General features: G+C 40.6%; 1 protein-coding gene across 1 annotated transcript in view; it reads right to left on the bottom strand.

Moving 5' to 3' along the window:
* LOC129671322 (bile salt export pump-like) overlaps nt 1–21,667 on the bottom strand; it is a 38,829-nt gene that overhangs the window by 12,940 nt on the left and 4,222 nt on the right. The window contains exons 2-8 of the mRNA XM_055600181.1: nt 21,135–21,234; nt 16,580–16,741; nt 9,953–10,057; nt 9,703–9,864; nt 5,106–5,309; nt 3,222–3,463; nt 1,361–1,517 (exon numbers count right to left, since the gene is read on the bottom strand). Of these exons, the coding sequence (XP_055456156.1) occupies nt 1,361–1,517; nt 3,222–3,463; nt 5,106–5,309; nt 9,703–9,864; nt 9,953–10,057; nt 16,580–16,741; nt 21,135–21,170 (1,068 nt within the window). The 5' untranslated portion in view covers nt 21,171–21,234. The remainder of the gene's footprint in view (nt 1–1,360; nt 1,518–3,221; nt 3,464–5,105; nt 5,310–9,702; nt 9,865–9,952; nt 10,058–16,579; nt 16,742–21,134; nt 21,235–21,667) is intronic.

Here is a 21,667-nt window from a genome sequence, read left to right as displayed (position 1 = left end):
CAGTTACACTGGAATAACCCCAGAAGCCAGGAAAGTAGAGAAAGACCGCTGAGGGAAGGGGAGAAGGAGCTAGAGAGGAGAAGACCAGGCTCTAGGGCTCTGGAGAGGATACTAGCAAGATATAGTTGCTATAAAGGAGGAAAGGTGAAACTTGGGCATGAGCATTAGATTGGAAATGAAAGACAGTGGTTAGTATAGAGCAGAGCAGGAAGCATAAATAACAACAAGGATATTAGAAAAAGCCATAGCGAAACCCATTATTTTATAAACATACTTCAAACATAAAGTATATATTTACAGTTATAGTTATTATTACAGTTTTAATGCAGCTATTCCCAAAGAGTAGGATAATGCCCCATTCATAAGCCACAGGCTCTCTATATAACAGAAACCCCAGAACTAGGCATGGGATATTTCCCTATGAGCTGTTGGCCAGGCCTCACCCCTAGATAAAGAGCTATAGGTGGACTCCCTACTAAAAAAGGGAGAACCAGAAATCCTCCTTCTTTTTCCACAGGAACAAGACCATAGTCCTAAGGGGTCAGCCTTCAAGACATGCAATTAAGGACTAATTGGACTTAATAAATTAGTCCTTAATAGCGTGCGTGTGTGTGTGTGTGTGTGTGTGTGTGTGTGTGTGTGTGACTAATACAGGAGAAGAGATCATGAATTCCAAAGGGAGTGGTTGGTGGAACTTGAGGAGAGTTGGAGAGAGCGTAAGAAGGGAGGCAAACACAGTGTGCTCCTGTTTGTAATCATCAAATCAACATAACTGGGCAGTCATGAAAATGACACTGTTCCTCCCCGCACTCTAGCTTTCTGTGCTGCCATGTGAACTTCCCCCACGATGCCTTCCTGTCAGGATACCGCCTACTACTATACGCTGTAGTTCCGGGACTCTAAAAAGAGACCCAATAATAGAACCAGCAGATCACATACTTTGAGCCTCCAAACTGTGCAATAAATAAGCCTCTTTTCTTATGTGAAGGCCAGGTTGGCCTCAAACTTGCACTCATCCTGCCTCAGCCTCCTAAGCTCAAGGATTAGAGGGGTAAACCAGCAGGCCCAGAAAACTTCTTCAGTATACATTAATCATTCTTGAGTGCAGTACAGACTGTGAACTGAGAGGATTCCAGGTTGTTGTCTTACTCAAATGCCAGTGTAACACCTGATTTTTTCATGTCAATTATTCCCTTCCTTTACACTTGTAAGTCCATTGCCTGTCCATTCTGAGTGCACGTGGATGAACACAGGCTGCTAAAATTTAGACTCAACACATGTGCGCGTGCGCAAGCACACACACGCACACACACACACACACACACACACACACACACCTCTTTCGTAGCCCAGTCCTTACCCATTTTTCACCTGCTCCACTGTATACATTAATCGGAGGTTTTCGGTCCAGCAGTTGAAAAAAGCGTGCAGCAGATATTTTAGCTTTGGCGTAGCTTGGGGTATAAGAGAATGCTCTCCCGATAGCTGTTGCACTCATGATGACTGAAGAGACCACCCTGCAATCAGACAAACACTCAGAGGGTGGAAGCAGGGTGTGGTAGTATGCAGGTCTAAGGGGCAAATGTTTGGGGCGCTAGGCCCAAACAGCTTGACCAAGTCACTTCAGCCGTTGCTGGGTTTGCAGGAGATAGAGAGGCGAGCACTTTCCAAATTGTGCTTTTTCTGTAAGAGCGTGGAGGGGTAAACTGACAGGGTAGGGCTCAGACTTCCAAATCCTAGATCTACTACATTAAAAAAAAATATTTTTTAAAGTGGGGAGGGGGTAGCTTTTGGAAAGGAATTGAAAAGATGAGCAGATTCGGTTGGCTTTTCTTCCCAGTTGTAACATTTCATGAATCCCTGACAGGTATGTGAATGACAGCAGTTGGCCCCTGAAGTACCTACTCTACTCCCAGCATGCATAGAAGCCATACTTGAGACTGGATAAGGAAATCGCAATGGCCAGTAGCCTTCTGTTTGTTCTAGCTGCTAACCATCTCAGAATGGACTTAAGGAAGGAATGGATACATGCATAAATTCGTCAGAAGAGACAGCCTTGCTACCTAGCCTGGCTCTTGATGTGCATGGTAGCCCATGAGGCGGCCCGTCAGAGCCATCTGTGGCAGAGGTCTTCGTGGGGTTGGCATGATGGATAGGGAACGTGCAAGCATGTGCGCTGCTGCCCGGCTGATAATCAGTGGTTGTTTCAAGGCCAGAATTGGAAACCCACATTTCCCAGGAGCCCGGGATAAGGTTTAAGAGACCGAAAACTTTGGTGATAAGGTAGGAAATGGTGGGAGATGACTTTCTAGTTCTTAAGGCAGAGTGGAAGTTTTCTGCAGGCCCTTGATTCTCACATGCTGGCAAATAATTTGTGGCTTCATCCTGTCTGTGTTAGTAGCTTTAAACACACAAGGGTTTAGAAAAGACAATTTCCTGGTGTGGGTGTGGGTGTGATGGGCTAACAGGAAAGTACTGGAATCAGGCAAGAGGATCAAGCCTCCTCCATGCCCTCTAAACTTGAAACTGTCTCTGCCCTCACTACCTCCTTCTACCACCATCACCTATACCCATACTGAGGCCCTCCCCTAGGAAGGTAAGCAGACCCTCCCTTGAAGAATAGAAGATGCCCTTCTCTGGCCTATCATGTCTCTATTCAGAGGAAGTGGCTAGGAATCAGCTGTCTTTGCAAGTAAGGAACAGACTTCAAATACAATAACCCCTAAGTCCATCTTGTTCAAGGCCTTGAGCATCTTAGCTTCAACATGTGCAAATATGATCACAACTCATCCATGAGTCATCTGTTTGTAATCATCCTTTTTTTTTTTTTTTTACTCTTCCAGTCCAAACATGGATTTCATTTCTCAAATCCTTAAAACTAGGCTTAGTTGTGTGAGTTTCCTTTACCAAGGAGACCTCAGTAAACGAAACAGACTGGAACATGCTTGCAATGTTGGGCATGCTTCTTCTGAAACTCCAAGATCATTCATGAAGGGAATGAGCTTGTGTGCTGTTGAGGCCACCTAGAGATAGACATGGACACAGAAGTCAGCGGGGCTGCCAATTCCGGAAGAACTATCACACACCCTGTAGAACCTTGAAAAAAAATTGGCTGCTTTAAGAGACAATAGCCTGCTGGGTCACAAGAAAGTTGAGTGACAGAACCAGGCAAATCCCCACTGGTGCATCAATATCATGTGACCATTTTGGATATTCCTCACCTGAAAAGATAGCTGAAATGCAGCCCTTCCAGGACTACTAAATAACCTCCATATCTATAGGCAGAAGCATTTGCAAGAAATGCTAACGCCTGGGAAACCGAGTAGCAGAATCCATAGATATTTGACTTCCTAACAGCTGTCTTGTATGACATTTCCAGCTCAGCCTCAAACGCTTTGATAAATCTCCTCTCCACTCCCATTCCAGCGACTGTGCGGATGCTGTTAAGGGCTTCACTGGTGATCTGAAAAAGGAAAGAGTCTGAGGAATCCAAAAGTGGGACTATCTCTTCTCATGACATTTCAGTCATGGCACATATTAGATTTGTCACAAAAGGCAGAAAATAGCATCGAGAAGTTGGCTGGGGGGTCAACTCAACCAGACCATGGGGCCATCTGTCACCTACACTCAGTCTCTACATTGTTGTAGCATGGCTTCGTTGTCTCTACTTGCTAGGGGGAAAGACAGTGTGAGAAACGGTCTCTCATGCTTGTCCTGGACAAGCTTTAAAATGTTTCTGCTAATTCACTTGGAATGCCTAAAATGATGTCTTTGAATATCTTCTGGAACAAAAGTACATAATACAATTCAAACCACTAGAGACTATTTTCCGAAAAGTCACTGCTCAGTAAACCATCCCTTCTAAAAACATATAACTGAATATTATTAGTCAAATATAACTTCTTCTTTAGTCTACATGGTGAGCATGTGTTTAAGTACACAGATTAAGGCCCACTGTTAACAAATTTGGGGTTCTTCCTCATTAGAGATCCTATTTTTTACACTGGCATCTGAAATGTCTTGGTTACTTAGATAGCATCACGTCTCTGTCTTAAAACTCATAAAACATAATCATGAGTGAATTTATGAAGTATGAGTGAGTGTGTGACTCAGACCTGGTAGTAAAAACCCTGAACGCCAATGCTTGGAAGGCTAAGATAAGGGGATCCTAAGTTCAAGACCTGTTTGGCCTCCAGTCTGAAGTCAAGGCTGTCTGGGCAACTTGGTGTGAGAGATTGTCTCAATATTTTTAAGAAAGTAAATAAAAGAATTGGGGTGTAGCTAAGTTTTAAAGTACACACATTAGTAAACCCCTAGGCTCAGTAAACTATTCAGACTCTAGTATCAAAAAGCAAAAACAGAAAGAATGCCTGTTATATGTGATGGATTGGTCCCTTCCACCCTCCCTCCCTTCCCGTATGTTATTGTTGTTTGAGACAGCATCTCAAGTAGCCAGGCTGGGCTCTAACTCACTATGCAGCTGAGGACAACCTTGAACTTCTGATCTCTTTGCCTCTACTCCCAAGTTATAGGATCACTGCAGGCTGTGCCACCATGCCCACCGTGTGTGTGTGTGTGTGTGTGTGTGTGTGTGTGTGCATGTGTGTGTGTGTGTGTTTATTTGACAGCTATCTATGCCATCATCCCCTGACTTATTCCTTGTGTTCAAGTATTAATTAAAATAGACTTTTAAAAATGCGTACCTAAAACTGGAACATATTTGAATTCTACACTGTAACTCATGATTATATTCAAGAAAGACGTTTTCCACGAGCTTAGCAAAAACTAAAGTTGAAAGTATTTGTTTTCTGTATGGATAGCAAGACTCAGGGAAAAAATTAAGCAGAGAAAACTATAACAACTCAAATAGAACTGTCCACCTCTGCAAGTGAGAAGATAGAAAATGTAAGATGATAGCAAAAGGGCATAAAATATATAAGCTTCTACATTTACCACACTTTCTCCTTGCCTGATCAAGCTTAAGTTTCAAAGCTTTACTGTCATAGCCTTTAGGCAGACTCATGTGTCTCTTTTAACTTCTCCTTTTAAACATTTTCTTGATAACCACCCAGCCATAAGAGGAAAAATTAGGTCTATAAGATTACCTGGCCAGCCTTCTCCAGAGCTTGCTTGTCTTGAGATGCAAATCCTGTCAACATTTTTGACTGTAAGGCTACTGAGAAAGCCAAGAAGGGGAAGAAGCATGATACAACCAGACTGAGCTTCCAGCTAAAGTAGAAGGCAATGATTATGGCCACAACGATGTTACTGAAGGAATTGACCATCACCCCAACTTGAGAGCCGGCAGCCTGCAAATCAAAAGCAGCCAGCCCATCTCAGACATGGTCTTTTTAACCAGAAACTATTATGTGAAAAGCTATTTTATACCAAAAGATAGATTCTTTTTTTATTGTGATAAAATATACATGACAAATATTTAGGTTTTTTAGCCATTCATAACCATGTACCTCAGGGACATTAAAAACAAAACAAACAAACAAACACAATGGTATGTGGCCACCACATTTGTACTCAATATTTCTCATCCCCTCCAACTCTACAACTCTTTACCCATCAATTGCTTACCTCACCTTCTTCCTCTGAGTCACTAGTAATTTCTATTCTCCTCTCTGTCTGCACGGATGTGTCTGCTTTGGGTACCATGCAGAAGTGGGGTTCTATAATGTTTATGATTCTGTGTCTGGGTTATTTTGCTAAGCATAAGGTCTTTGCAGGACTCATCTACATTGGGGTACATATTACAGTTTCCTTTCTGTTGAAGGTCTAAACATTCTGTTGCATGTACAGACAACATTTTGTTTATCTACTTATCCAACACTGGCCTGTTGAGCCCTTTTGACTATTGTAAATAGTAATTTTGAAAAATTATCATCAAAAATTCTGAAAATAAAGAGACAATAAGTTATATAAAAATGTAGGTGGAAATTTACTAACAGACTATACCAAGTAGAAAAAAAAGAATATCAAAGAGTAAAGGTTCTCTTAAAATATCATATTTAAACAAAAAGAATGGGAAAAAAGAAAATGCAGATAGATTACAAGATCTTTAGGACATCATTAAAAGACCAAATTTCTACACCATTGATTGATAAGAAGTAAACAAAGGTTAAAGGTATAAAAACTTGTTCAATAAAACAAAATCAGAAAAATTTCTTAAACCTTGGAAAAGACATGATTATCTTGGAATATGATTATCTTGGAATAGAGGCCCAGAGGAATACAACCAGAAAATATTTCCACCTCAACATAATCAGACTGTCAGAAAAAAAATCAGGACAAAGAATTTTAAATTGTCCAAAAGAAAAGCAGAAAGTCATAGTTAAAGACAACCGTATCAGACTAACAGCAGAAACTCTATAGAGTAGGCAAAAGTGTGATGGTGTACTTTAAGTCCTGGAAGAAAACTATTACGAATATAGATCACCACACCCAAAAAGGCAATCCTTCAGAATTGAAGACAAAATAGTGACCTTCTACCTTAGTAAAAAACTAAGGGTATTCCAGGCTGGCAAGATAGCTCAGCTGGTAAAAGTGCTTTCCGTCAAGTATGTCGACTTGAGTTCAATCCCTAGGACCCATGTGGTGGAAGGAGAGAACCGATTCCTGAAAGTCATCCTTTGACTTCCACATATGCATACATGCATGCATGAACACATAAATAAACAAATAAATAAATAGATAGATAGATAGATAGATAGATAAATAGATAGATAGATAAATAGATAAATAAGTAGACATTGTAATTTTAAAAATCAAAGGGAATTTATGGCTACTAGACCAGTTTTGCAAAAGATGCTTAATGGAGTTTTATATCCAGAAGTGGAAGAAAGGTAATTTGAAAGACAGCATGGAAAAGTATAAGCCCTATTTGAAGAGTGATACTCAAATAAAAAATTGAAAAGTTGGAAATGGTGCTGCATGCCTTTAATCCCAGCAGTGGAAGGCAGAGGCAGTCGGATCTCTACAAATTTAAGGCCAGCCTGATCTACATAGTGGGTTTCAGGACAGCCATAGATACATAGTGAGTGCCTGTCTTGAAAACCAAAACAAAATAAACAGCTATGGAGACTGTGGCCACCTCCTATAGTCAGGCAGGACTTCCAGTGGAGGGAGGAGGACACCAACTCACAAAACCTTCAACCCCCAAATTTTCCCTATCTAGAAGATGTTCCGGGATAAAGATGAAGCAGAGATTGAGGGAGGGAGGCGCCAAACAATGACTGGCCCAAGTTGAGACCCACCCTATGCGAGAGAGCTAACCCCTGACACTATTAATTATACTCTGCTATGCCTGCAGACAGGAGCCTAACATAACTGCCAGATGCAGGGTTCCATCCAGCAGCAGATCAAAACAGATGCTGAGACCCACAGCCAAACATTAGGTGGAGCTCAGAGTCTTGTGGAAGAGCTGGAAGAAGTATAAAGAGGACAAGAACTTCACAAGAAGATCAACAGAGTCAACTAACTTGGGCCCATGGGGGCTCACAGGGACTGAGGCACCAACCAAAGAGCAAGCATGGACTGGACCTAGGCCCCTACACATATGTAGATGATGGGCAGCTTGGTCCTCATGTGGGTCTCCTAGCAATTAAAGTGTGGGGGCTGTCTCTGACATGGACTCTGTTGCCTGCTTTTGGATCACTATCCCCTAGGTGGGCTGCCTTTTCTGGCCTCAGTGGAAGAGGATGTGCTTAGTCCTGATGAGACTTGATGTGCTTTGGTGGGTTGGTACAGGGGTGTGTGAGGAGCTCCCCTTTTCTGAGGAGAAGAGGAGGAGAAAGGGGGAAAAGAATAGGAGGAGAAAGGGGGTTGCAATCTGGATTTAAAATGAATAGATAAATAAATTAATAAGGACAAAAAACAGAAGAAGAGAAGAAGAAAAGAAGAAGAAGAAGAAGAAGAAGAAGAAGAAGAAGAAGAAGAAGAATCAGAAGAAGGATCTCTTACGTAAAATGACTATTATGGAAGGCTATTATGGAAAACAACTAGAAGCTCCTCAAAAATCTAAAAATGTCATTCTCAGAGGATCCAGTCAGCCCACTCTTTGGGTGTATATCTAAATCTGCATGTGTATGTTTATTGAGAGCTAATAACAATAGTTAAAATATGGGCTTAGATTAGGTATTCAACAGTAGGTGAACACATAAAGAAAATATGCTATATCCATAAAACAAAATATCATTCACACATAAAGAAGAATAAAATCTTGTCATCTGCAGCAAAACAGATGGGGCTAGAGCATCCTGCTAAGTGAAATAAGCTAGACACTGGATGCGCTTTCGTGTTCTTTCTCCTATGTGCAGGCTAAGGAAGGAGAGCCTGTGTGTACACACACATGCACACACTTGGTTTGCATTGCAACGGAATGGGAAAACTGCTGAGGGTTGTGGGTTATGGTAGATGAAAGGTGGAGGGACATGACCAATGTATGATATGTGCGTGAGGATCCCATCTATTTGTATAATTAGTGTTCAAAACAACAATAAAAGTGATAGTGCATTAAAATTATGTACTACGCTGTTTAAAAAACTTTCTTGTAGAAGAACATATAATGATGAAAATATGCCCCCATCAAAAATGTTTAGGGGAATAAAAAAGCAGAAACAGTGGTTTCAGGTTCACGGAAACACATAATGTTTTCAGTATTTTGGTTGAACTGGCCAGGAGTTGAGGCATATTACATTCAGTACAGCACTCTTAATACAGGGAGGTTTTTCTCCCAAGCTTCACAAATCATGCTCATTTTCTTTTCATCTCAAAAGTGGGTAGAGATTTGGAAGGTAGATTTAGCTCTCACCATTTTAATCCCAATCCCTGGCTTTATAAAGGTCCAGATTGATCAAACACAGGTGTGTTAAGTCTATTGCACAAGGCTGCAGGTTGTGGAATATAGAAACCACAGCTTTGTCTCCCTGAGTCAGAAATAGAACTCGTGGATGTCTTCAAGAGAGAGTCAAGGCAGCAACCACCCCTTTCTTTCCCTATGTCCCAAGGGGGAATCTTTCAAAAACACATCACTCTGGATACTCAATTGAAGGTGTTTCCACACAAAAATCTTTTCCTTTTAATTCTAGGGGCTGCACTTGAGTCCAATGAAATCGAAGGTTCCGGGTCTTAGAAAAGTCTGAGGAAACATCTCAGTTGCTCGACTTAGAAGATGAATCCCCAACCGTAGAAGACTGATGTATGTCTTAGCACCGATTCTCGGCAAGGCCTCAGGGAAACTGGTTTATCCCAACCTCACCAGTTCTAATTCCAGAGGAAACATGAGCAATTAGACAGTTCTATGGTAAGATCATCTACGTGATGTGCCCTTGCTCCCCACCCCTACATACTATGGCTAAATGTGTTTCTCTAGCATTCGCACTGGAATATAATTCCCACTGTGAGGTACTATTGTTGGAACCTTTGGGAATGATTAGATTGTAAAACTCCATCTTCCCAAATAGGGTTAATAAAACCAGAATAAGAGAAGGTGACAACAGCCCCTCTAACCTTCTGCCACAGGAAAATGGAGCAAGAAGGTGCCATCTTTGAGTCAGAGAAAACATACCCTTCCCAGATGTAACCTACCCCAACCTACAGAACAATGAGGAAAATGTGCCTGTTATTTGTAAATTTCTTCGTCTAAGACATTTTGTTTTAGCATCCCAAATGGATGGAGATACTGCCAAGGCTTACCCCTTGAACTTGGGAGGCATCTGTAGCAAGCCTGGTTGTCAACACTCCAGGGCTATTTCTCAGGTCATCAAACCAGCCAATGTCTTGTCCTAACATTGCCTGGAAACCAAATTTCCGCAGCCTCTTTGTCAGGAGCTCCCCAGATTTGGCAAAAGTGTAACTCTAAAACATAAGAAAGGAGTCTTTGGTGAGGTTTTTCACATGAAAATAGGGGGAAATAGGCAAATCATTTAACAAGAGGTAAAATTACCTGCAGAAACTGTGTGACAATGGATACACAGCCCAGGATGACAAAAAATAAGCACATGTTGTAAATCTCTGACTTTTGTTCCTCTTTATCAGGCAGTGAAAAAGTCTTTGGAAGATAATAGGCAGGGGATAAAGTTTGTTATTATAAACAATAACAAAATAAATACATTTTAATATGTTCCATTAAATTTTCACATTTGTTCAGTCCCATAGGATGTCCAGTAAAAGCGAACCTCAATACCAACATAAAGATCAATACAGAGATCATGACATGACAATACAGAGCATCAGCTGTTCTGAATGTACTAAATCAGCCGAGGATGCTGGTGATAGAGGAAGGCAAGGGGTTTATGGGAAATCTGTGGAACTTCCTCTTAATTTTGCTGTGAAACTAACATTGCCATAGAAAATGGTTTGTTTGGTTTTTTTCCCAATGGCTTCACTTTAAACACACTAGTTTTTAAAACCAAAGGTAGTGATGGACGTTACGATGAATTTTTTAATCTTCTCTGTGGCAGGGTTCCTGGAAAACCAATGGCAACAATTACAGACATGCACCCGCCCACCTACACCCACCCACAAACAAATACACCCACATTCGGTTAATTTAAACCGTGGTGTTAGCTTTTTATTTTTTTATGACATAAATGAAAAAAAAAAAAAAGATGGTAAAAAAAAACCCCATAATCCAGTTATCCTTTAAGAAATAAGGGAGAAAAAGACAAAAGAAGGGAGGGAGGAAAAGAAGGAAGGGGAGACAGAAAGACATTATTGAGAATTTAAGAATGTCTATCTGCAGAAAAACATGGTTATTATTTCAACTCTTATTTTGCTCAAATAATGGACACAATAGAAATGATTTTTAAGGCTCAGCTAACCTATCTTTTACTACATGTATTTATAGTATGCTACATGTATAATCTTATACATAAAAAACTAGCTTATAAGCATAAGATATGATATGTATACATTCATTTTTAAAGCAACCAGCTATTGCCTAACTGACTCTCCTCAGCCTGGGAAAAGGAAACTGCACCTGAGCCTGCTGGTGCTGCTGTGTGGAGGTATACCAACACTGAGACATGTCTAAACATGCCTAGGCCTTACTGTCTAGCATAACCACAGCCATTTTGTTTTTAAGTCTTTCTTTTGGTCATAAGGTGAAATTAAATTCAAGTTCCCCCTGCCAGAGAACTTGAATAGCCTTTTATTTACAATCCAATATTTACTGAATGTTCTGCTTGAACTAATGATTTATACTCTACATAAACAAAACCACAATACCCTGCTGTGTCCGTTCCTCCTGGGACAATGGGGAACTGGAAAGTCTCCAAGCTCCCTACCCTGTATGCTAACCAATAAGCTTAAAATGCTTTGCTTAGCTAGTCAAAATGATGTCATGGGGGCTACCACTTGCTTCCTATACCTGGTTACCTGGTTGTTACTTGGTTCTGGTTTTTCTCATAAAAAGCCTGCCCTAGAAACAGACTGGTGTCATCACAGTTTGGCTCTGGAGTCCACTCTGTATCCCTGACCAGTGGGTCTTTGTTCAGCATTCAATAAACTTTCATCATTCTGAATCTGGTGTCAGAGTGGTCAGTGGTGGGGGTGGGCCGTGCCACACTTGAACCCCAACAGCTGCCCTACAGGAAACTGGAACTCTTCTCTCCTCAAAAGCCATAAAAAGTCTTTAAGGTCCATTTTGACTAGTAAATGATACTCTTAAATATGTGATGAATTTACGGACAGTTGCCTACGTGCCTAGCTGAGAAAGAACCCAACCTGTTGCAATAAAGAAACACAGTAAAGAGAGTGTCTTCTGATGGCAGAGCTCTTCAGGGAACGGGATCTTAGTCACAACAAAGCTTTTATAATTCAGACTAAATAAAGTAACTAGGAGAACTCAGGAAAAGTACGGATTAGAAAAATGAGATTTATAGTAGGTTCTTATTTATTCTCTCTTTATCTCTGTCTCTGTCTGTGTGTCTACCTGTCTGACTGGTCTGATTTGTGTGTGTGTGTGTGTGTGTGTGTGTGTGTGTGTGTGTGTGTGTGTGGTGTGTCCCTCTCCCTTTCTCTCTCCAGGCTCTCTCTCTGACCTGGAATTAGCCATTTCGTCAGTGGTCCCAAATGAGGATCCTCTGGTCTCTCTGCCGCTGGTATCTGCTGAATACCAACTATGTGTCAAATACATCTCCTCAAAAACAACATGTACTATATTGCATTAGTAAACATTTTCTGTGAAACAAAATAATGTTTCTTTTCTTTTCTGGGTGTTTTGTTTTTTTTTTTTTTTTTTGATGTCTGGTCTCTGATTCAAGCAATACACAGAAACAGAAAGTACAGGTTTCAGGACACCCATTGTTTTCACGAATTTAATACTTGATGCCAAAAATACATCTATTGAAAAAAAGGAAACAAAACCATCTCCCCGTCTTTATAAGTTTAACAAATTTTCATTTTATTTTGCATCGTCACACATTTTATTTTATAATGCTTTGGCAGTAATGGTTCAGATCAGGTAATTATTTCTGCCTGATTTTTGTGTGCTCAAAAAAAAATTTTTGTTGTTGCTGTTTTTGTTTTTCTGGTCTTACAGAGCAGCTTAGAGCAACTGTAATGGCATTTTTTTGAACTATATTATAATAAAATGAGAATAGATTAAAAAATAAAACTGAAAAAAAAATCTGTCCAGAATTGAACAAAAACTGTAAAACAGAAAAAGAGGGAGAGAGAAAAAGAGAGTTTCTACCTTAATGAGATTTTACTCTTTCTAGAACATTTTCTATAGCCTTTACACTTTCTAAAAAATGGGCTCTAAAACACTGCAATAATTCTTGCCAGGCTTGTGCAACTAACCAGCTCACAGGAATTTACAATTCAAGATATTAAACAGACAAACAAACAAATTAAAAAAAAAACCCAAATATTCTTGAAACATCAAACTGGTATGCAACCGTGACCTATCCTCACAAAGGCCACCCACCCGCTGTACGTATGGATTGCAGAGGAATCCGCTTAATTCGTATAGGAAACCAAGGACACGAACATTAAGACATTTGCCTGTTTCCACTCATCTAGGCTTCCTTCATGAATAAGGAAGTTCCCAGTTTCCAGCTTCAGGTACAGTGGTTTTCTTTTGGGCGTGCCCTTTGGCTTATGGCATTATCTACGTAGTCCGGACAGAGTAGCTGGCTAGTGTTAAAATCCACAAGACTGTAGTTCAAGACGAACTTTAATTGACCCATAGTCTTTTTGCCACAAAATCCTGTTCCGTGAGTTCTTTCTACATTCTTAGTTCTGAATTACAGCCCAAAGGGCTACCCATCCCTACAACCTTTTGCTCGTAGATGGGCTGTGATTCAGAAACACATATTTCTATTTTCGCCATGGTAAAATTTGTTTAAGGAGAAAAGCAGTCATTAAATTCTTGCTGTGTGTCAGGTATCAAACGTGTGGTTTAACCAATCTTAAACCTTAATCTTAGATCTTAAATTAAGATTTCCTTAAAATTAGGACTCTCACAGCAACCCAGGAAGTAGGTAGGGTTCATGTTTTATATTAATGAAATATACACAGATAACACAGAGACTTAACACCATTCCAGAGCTGACTGGTTGTTGGGTCTGTGCTTTTCCAACATGCCACACCGACTGACAGCAGGTTGCATGCTTGGCACATCTTCCATTCCAAACAGACCCAGGGAAAGTGAAACAAGTATGTTATATTATAGTTGTGTGTGGACGCTTAGGTAGATTAGTAACCAAGTTTCTATTTGTGCACAATCATTTAATGGGTGCATGTCTCTCAGTGTCATCTATTATGCCACACATTAATGCAATATCCTGTAAGCATGTCAGGATAAAGACAAGCAAAGTGGTGCACTATAATCCTAGCCCTCGGGGAGGCAAAGGCAAGAGGATCTCTGTGAGTTCAAGGCCAGCCAGGTCTACAAAGTGAGTCTAGGACAGCCAAGGCTACACAGAAAAACCCTGTCTCTAAAACCAAAACAATAACAAATCCACAAAACAAAACAACAATAATCTTCCTTAACCAGAAGAGAGACTGTGATTTGTTCAGCCTCATTCTCTTAGTGAATATAACCCTCTGAGAGCATTAACAAGAAGCCAGCATTGGGTTCCAGCAACTACATCCTACTTTTCTAGTTATAGAACCTTTAATCAAAAGTTTGATGGCCCTGTCTCACTCCATCCCAGAGCTTCCAGTGATAAATGGAAGCGACAGAGTTGAGAGAATGAAGTCTTTATCGCTGACAGAGGGGCAGCTCAAGGAGGGCAGGGCTTCTTGCAGAATCAACACTTTTCCTGATTTGGTTAATTTACAGTCACTATGGCTAGAGCATGCCTTCAAGGTCATCTTTGTCAAGGTCATCTTTCATCAATTTTTATAGTTGATAAAACTGAGTCCCAGAGAAGTGGGACTATATGATTCCAGAATGCAAAGGACTTGGCCAGTAAGTAGCAGAGCTAGTTTTAGGAAAAAGGCCTCTTGGAACGCAAGGAACTTTCTAGAGTAGCTAACCTAGTCTGAGGAAAACTGAATCTTCTTGGTTCTACTTTTGTCAAGGTATAAGCAGATAAGCAGGCGTAAACATACCACTGTCAGCATATACTCAAAGGACTCAACTTCCTGCTGCAGAGATGCTTGTATAGTCATGCTCACTGCAGCTTTATTTTTGACAGCTAGGAAATGAAACCGGCCTAGATGTCCACGAACTGATGCCCGGATAATGAAAAAATGGTTCACGTCCACAAAGGAATTTTATTCACCTATGTCACCTCTCCCCACTTCTACACACAAAAAGCTCAGAGCATGTCATGTGGTGGTGTGGGGGAGGGGCACAGAGAGAACGCAAGAGCTGGAAGATCGAGGGAAGTGCTGTGACATGCTGTCTTCGGAACGGACATGGCCGCTGCAATCACAGGCTCACAGCAGCTGTGTTGACCTAAACAAGTCATGAAATCTCACTTCTCATCGATGAACTGTTGGCACCTAATGGCTGTGGGGGAAGGGGGAGTCGTTTTTCTTAGTGTTAAAGTTTCCAGTAAACAGCCCCCCCCCATCCTCCTCACATAGCAACCCTAATTACATTCAGTGGGGGCATTTAACAAAACATGAAAGAAAACGGGGTCTTGTTGTAACGGAGTCCAAAGGGCATGGGAGGAGGCTGAAGGAGGGTAATGGAGAGGACATGACCACACTGAATGTGTGAGTGAAACTGTCAAAGAATAAATACTTTTAGAAAAAGAAAATCAGGAAAGAAGGCAAAATTCTGGGTTTCTGTTAAATAAGCCAACATCTCACTGTAGGCATCCATGACATCCAAGATCAGGTGAGGCCTGATCTTGTCCTCTATCCCAGACCAACACCAGCACAGTGGCCAGTGAACAGGCCGTTGATAAATATCTGTTGAATGGTCAGTGTTCTTTATTTTTCTTTCTGTTTAACGATCACTTTTCTCACTTCCTGGAAACTTCATAGGGAAAGTACCATAACTGTGATGCTATGGTATCAAGTCCCTAGCAGAAAGTCTCAGGGCCATCAATATTGCATGCTCCTTAGGTAAATAAAAGAACATGTGTTTATGTTTGTAGACTTTGCCTACTAGGAAATGAAGACGTTCACATTCGCTATTTTAAAAGTTTTGCAACATGAAAGGTTGTGGCACCATGTAATAAACTCAGTTAACTAAAAGCTATGTTTCCAATTGCCTGACTTCCTGAAAGGAACATAAAGTAACAGGATTCAAAATGGCCTGAGACATTTTTACCCAGGTGATTCTACTAGCTCTGATTTTTTTGGTCTTTCTATCCAAGTCACAGCCATGGGGGCACTTTATTGTTTTGTGGTCATAGTTTCTATCAGAGAGGGATATAGAGAAAGGGACAATCTGACAATATGATATGCTGGCAAATCCTTGAGAAAGCTGGCAATGTCCTTACCAGTGTGGTTTGCCTTTTTTGTTGAACTCATTCCGTGTGTGTGTGTGTGTGTATGTGTGTGTGTGTGTGTATGGGGAGGAATAGCAAAACTCCGAGGAAGTGAGAAAAAGTAAAATAAGTTTATTCTTTCATCTAGCTGCATTTTCACGGCTTTGTCCCCACCCTCTCAGTTCCTCCCACATCCCTATTTTAATGCAGTCAGTAGCAGAGCAGAGTACAGGATACACTGTCACCTCTTTAAATCAAGCTCTGTACCCCAGTGGTCCAGCATTGGAAATCACCCTGAAATCCTTTTGTATTATTACTCAACAAACAAGCTTTTGATACAGGAAATTGCCCCTTTTGCAACCTCCATCTGTAGCTGTGTTTTTGTTGGTGTAATGACTGTGAGCTCTTGCCAGCCCAAATGAAGAATGTTCAACCTCACCTTCTCATTTTCTGTGTGGTGTAGAGTCTATGGATATTTTTATTCTTTAGGGCTGGAGATGGGGTGATGGGGTAATGGGGCTTGGCAAAAGAGCTAGCAAAAAAAAAAAAAAAAAGAAAAAAAGCTGAGTGTGTTAAAGCAAAAAGGTATTAGATCGGATACAGCACTAGCTAGTGGTTTAAAAACAAAAACACCAGAAGGCATGAGCAGAATAAAGTTTGTCCATTTTTTTGCTTACCCCGAGGATCTGACTGAATAAAAAGCTGTAGATGGGTGTGATAGCCCCGTTGACAGCTGCACCCAGAGCTCCTAGTAGCATGTAGTGCCATTCTGGGAGGTTAAATTTCAGAATCCTTCTAACCGGGGCAGGTTCAACCTCTTCCACAAGCGGGTCCTTGTCCTTGGGGAAAGAGAGGGTGACATCAGTTACTCACACACAGGCCTATCCTTTGTTGCGTGCAGGGTCAAGGATCACAGAAGGGCTGGTCATGGTGAGGTGGTGAGATGTGGAGACTCGGTTGGGACTGCGCCCTGGCTAGGGCGGGGCCATTCACTAACAGGGTTGATGGTGCGCCTCACAGTACATGAACTAACTCTCCAGCCATAAGAATTGTGTCTTCTCCTTGAAAAATAATTCCTCGTTTTAAAAACAACTTCGCTAAGTGTATTTACACATTAAAAACTTTCGGAAGTTTTGAGGTATACCTTATATTCATACCAAGCAAAGGTTCTCCAAGCTAGTAATTGGCCCGAGCTCTGGGACAGGCCAGTGTAACTTAGGCGAGACATATTTAATTCACAGTGATTGCACACTTGTGTTAATAAGGTTTTCCTTAATGAGTGCTCACCAGTCAGCAACACTAAATCTGGTTTCTAAATTGCACGTTTCCCCCCACAGAAAACGAAAATTAATCAGGATTTCCACATCTTGATCTTTTTAGTTGGTATTAAAATATTACAGCTTGTAACGTTTTCATCCCCTGGAGAGCAAGTATTACATATAAAATCTTGTTGCTTTATTTTTCATCTTTTTGCCTGTTCATTCAATTATTTGTTAGACTTAATACTCACTCTGAGAAAAGATTCTAAGTGACTTATACAGATTTGTATTGATTTTTTCTATTAAAACATACTAAAAATATGTATACAAAATTGACTACAAAATGATTAATGGATGTGTTAATTTATCTTTCAGATAGCTAAATATCAGGAACAGAACATAGCACAAGACTTCAAAAACTTTCCTTTCTCTTACAAAGTCAAGGATCACATTACTAGTTCAACTTAAATGAAAGGCTGGAGTGATAGCCTTTTCAGGAAAGTTGCTGCTGGAGATGGCCATGAATTTTGTCATCATGTGACTTCCGAGTTCTCTCTTGGCTGCCTTCAACACTTGTACTTCACGGCTGCCGCTCACTCATGCAGCAAATTCTCCTGCTCAGTTGTTCCTTTCAGCCCACTAACTCAGGTTGCCAATGCCTCAGAGAAGCGTGCTCAGGAAGGGACCAGAGTAGCAGACAGAGGAAGAATGGAGTTCTTGGGCAAGCCCTGTCTGGCTGCCAGCAGAACGTATGGGCCAAGCATGTCAGCTCCCTGGGCCTCTGCTATTTCATTAAAACGAAGGAGTTGGAGCTATCCTATTTCTGCACAATAGACGATACGACCTTTGTTCAGATTGTTGGGGTGTTTGTTTGTTTGTTTGTTTGTTGAGGATATTTGTCTATCAAAAAACCTTAAAAGACAGAGATATTTTCTTTACGCCAAGCATTCAACCCATTTGCCCACTAGAGAGAAGAGAGGCCCTCACAGCCAAGTCCTCTTCTAGAACATTGTTTTCTTCAAGGTGGTGTAATTACCTCTTCACACCTCCTGGTGGGACCTGGGAATTGAGCTGGAGAACCAGTGTGACAATGCCAAACTGTGCGTACTGCCAGTGGCCTGAGGAGTTCAGTACTTATCTCTGAGGGTGGATTCTGTCCACACCCTCGGGATTGCGTGACTTTCAGTATGGCAAAATTGACCTTTGTAGGTCTTGATCATCCTGATCTGGACACTCACAGACTTATAAATGTCATGCTAACATTCTCCAAATTCTGTCTGTTCCCCAACGACACCGTTGCCCCATGGGCACGTCATTCCTAGCCTAACAAGACAGAACCTTTCCTGATTTTCTTGTGGCAAAGTGTCCCTAACCTTAAGCCTGTCCTCAGACAATGGATTATTTTATTAAATTTTATTTGTTCTCTCTAAATGAAAAACAGAGGAACTATATGTATCTGTGTGTGTATGTGTATATATATATATATATATATATTAATTAAAGTAATTCCAGAAAATATATATTATATATATAAAATATATATGTATATATACATATATATACATACATATGTATATATGGTTTCGTACTTGACAGATTTTCTTAGTTGTTTTTTGTTTGGTTGGTTTTTTTAACTTTGATCTGCTGTGTGGGCCAGGGGAAGATCAGACTTCCTACTGGAATTTTGTATCTTTCTTTTTATACTTTCTTACACCTGTTTCTTTACTTTAACAATAGGCGTCTCCTGCCTGGATACTAACTTTAATATTTAATGATAAAATAGTACATATGATAAAAAAAAAAATCCAAGATTTTCCTGATGAGCTGACACGGATAGCCATTTTCCTGAGTCCTGCCTCTGTCCTATCTCTAATATTGGATTAAATCTGCAAGTCAGCTGTGATGAAGTGACACGATTCTAATATATCATACCCTAATTTGCTCCATATATATTCCTCCTCTCTCTTTTAGGTAAGAGACTGAAATTTCTACTCTGTTGATGGTCCTTAATCCTAAATTTAACCTGATCAGGATATGTACCATCTCATCCTATTCATGGGAGCTAAAAGATACAGGCTGGTGAAAGAGAAACAGCTTAGCTCTATCACTAGCCCACCCTCAGGAGGGGTCAACCTTCAAGCCTCAGCTTATCTAGGTGCTTTGTAAATACTCGGAGAGACCACAAGGTGGCAGTAATTGCTTTGTGGAAATAGACCCCGTCTAACCGAAATAGAGGCCAGGCGCAGTGGTGCACACCTTTAATCCCAGCACTCAAGGAGGCAGAGGCAGGTGGATCTCTATGAGTTCAAGGCCATCCTGCTCTACAAAGCGAGTCCAGGGCAGCCAAGGTTTCACAGAGAAACCCTGTCTCAAAAAACCAACAACAGACTGTTTCCCAAACCGCAGAAGATGAGACTGGCCATCTCCATTAGAATGAAAAAGACCAAGACTTCAGCTTTTAAACTACTAAAAGCAAGCCAGGCCTTCTCATACAGTGTTACTTAGGATTAAAAAGTCTACTAGTCAAAAAGGAAAGAAATGGAAATTCCATCAGCTGGTAGAGTTACTGTATGCACAGGAAGTATCAGGGAATAGCAGATCATTTCCTTTTGGAGCTTGAACAACATAATATCAACTTCTTGACACCTTTTTCCTTATTCTTTATTTTCCTTCTCCTTTTCTAGAGAAAATATAAAATGCTGTTTTGTTTTGTTTTTTAATTTGTACTGGGCAACATCTAAGTGATTTCAATTGTTTTTTATTCCTAGTGCTCTGAACAAAAATGAAATGGTTAATTCTGACACCAAAAGAGGAGATGCATCTTTAATGGCAAGAGGTAGTAAGAAACCATCTCTTAAAAATGTGTGTTCCCTCATTCTGATTCATTCTGAGAAAGAATGTTCTAAGGTATTTATTGAAATGAATTCATTCAACATCGAGAGCTCTATTCTGTTTTGAGAGTCTTAATATCCCATCTTTCACAAGGTCTTAAAGGATATTATTCGTGGATTTATCCTGAATTTCTCCTTTGTGAGCCAGTCTTTGTAATAGTGTCTTACTGAATTTACAAGTTGGAATTTTACTGAAGACATTTTGAAAGTGCATCATGCATAATGGATGTACTTGTAATTAAAATAGTTCTTGGCTTATCTGATTTGATACGAAGAAGAGTTTGAGCTTCATTTTAATCGCAGAACCTCAGTTTTTCATTCCAGTTAAAACAAACAAACAAAACCCTCTTGATGTCCTACTTGATACAAGGCCCTGGGAAAGCACCTGTGGAGACTCAGCACAGAGGGTCAGGAAGTCCAAGAAGGCTAAAATGTAGCAAGAGAAAAGAGCATGGATTCAAAACTTAAGAGTTCCCTGAAGGAGTTCTCACAGGGCATGTAGGAGATCAAAGGTGAGCACCTAGAGGCTGGGAGAGACGGGTTTTGACACATGGTCCCTTATAAAACAGATAATATCCACAAGAGCAGAACAGCCACACTCTCACGAGCGTACCTTTGTACTTGAAAACTTGCAACAATTTGCATGAGGTCTAGTCTTATCAAATATGTTCATCCACTAAGAGGAAATTTTAAATTTTGAGGAAAAAAAAGATTTTGGGCACTCTGTAAAACTTTTAAAAAGTTACCTCTATTCAAACAAATAATTGCTATGCATGTTTAAGAAACATAATTCCTATATTAATTATAATTATTCATCTGAAAATTGATTGCTGTCACTTAACAGTTCACTTCAATTTAATATATGTTCTTCAAAGTAATTAACTAGTGAATCTGTGTTCTTTGCAGGGGGTGGAGGGAGCAGAAAATGTGGAGTTTCCACTAGGTCCTAATGTTCTATTTGGCCTGACTCAGTAAGCCACTATTATACACCAGAAAAACATGTATACCTAAAGATAAACAAGGCACATGGGGAAGATTTCTCCCGTGCCTCAACCCCCACCCCAGAGCAACAGATGTCTGACCTTGCTGTCTTCGTAAGTAGGTTTGTAATCAGCCATAGCCAGTGAAGGTTCATGTGCCACAAGGGAAATCTGAGACTTGGAGCGCTGCCGGATGGAAGCTCTGGAAAAAACAAAAAACAAAAAACAAAAAACAGCAAGATAGGACAGGCTGTAGATGGCAAGCAGGTGGCCATGGACTCAGCTGGTGTCCCAATTAACATCACATATCAAATCAACAGAAATGTTCAGTGGGTCCCATGACAGTCAGGGCAGGGAGGAGCTCCCAGTTGGGTTTGAAGAAGTTTGTCTTGGGTCCGAATAAATCGGGTAGATTTCTCTTGAGCCCAAGCTCTGTCATTGCTGTATCCAGATTCAGTGTGTAACCTGGGACGGAGAGAGTGAAGGGAGCAAAGTTTCCCATTGACCCTGTTAAAAACAGCCAGGACTCATATGGGTCTGCCAGCTGCTACCATGGCAAAGGTGATGGTTTAGCACTTGTGTTTCCTTCTGGTTTAGGGCACAGTTTCTAGTCTCTTTTCCTGTCTCTGTCTATG

The sequence above is a fragment of the Psammomys obesus genome, unplaced genomic scaffold (genome assembly GCF_907164565.1).
Source record: "Psammomys obesus unplaced genomic scaffold, mPsaObe1.curated_primary_1811, whole genome shotgun sequence".
Taxonomy (NCBI): domain Eukaryota; kingdom Metazoa; phylum Chordata; class Mammalia; order Rodentia; family Muridae; genus Psammomys; species Psammomys obesus.
The sequence above is the reverse complement of the archived record's forward strand: the minus strand, read 5'-3'. Positions and strand labels throughout refer to the sequence as shown.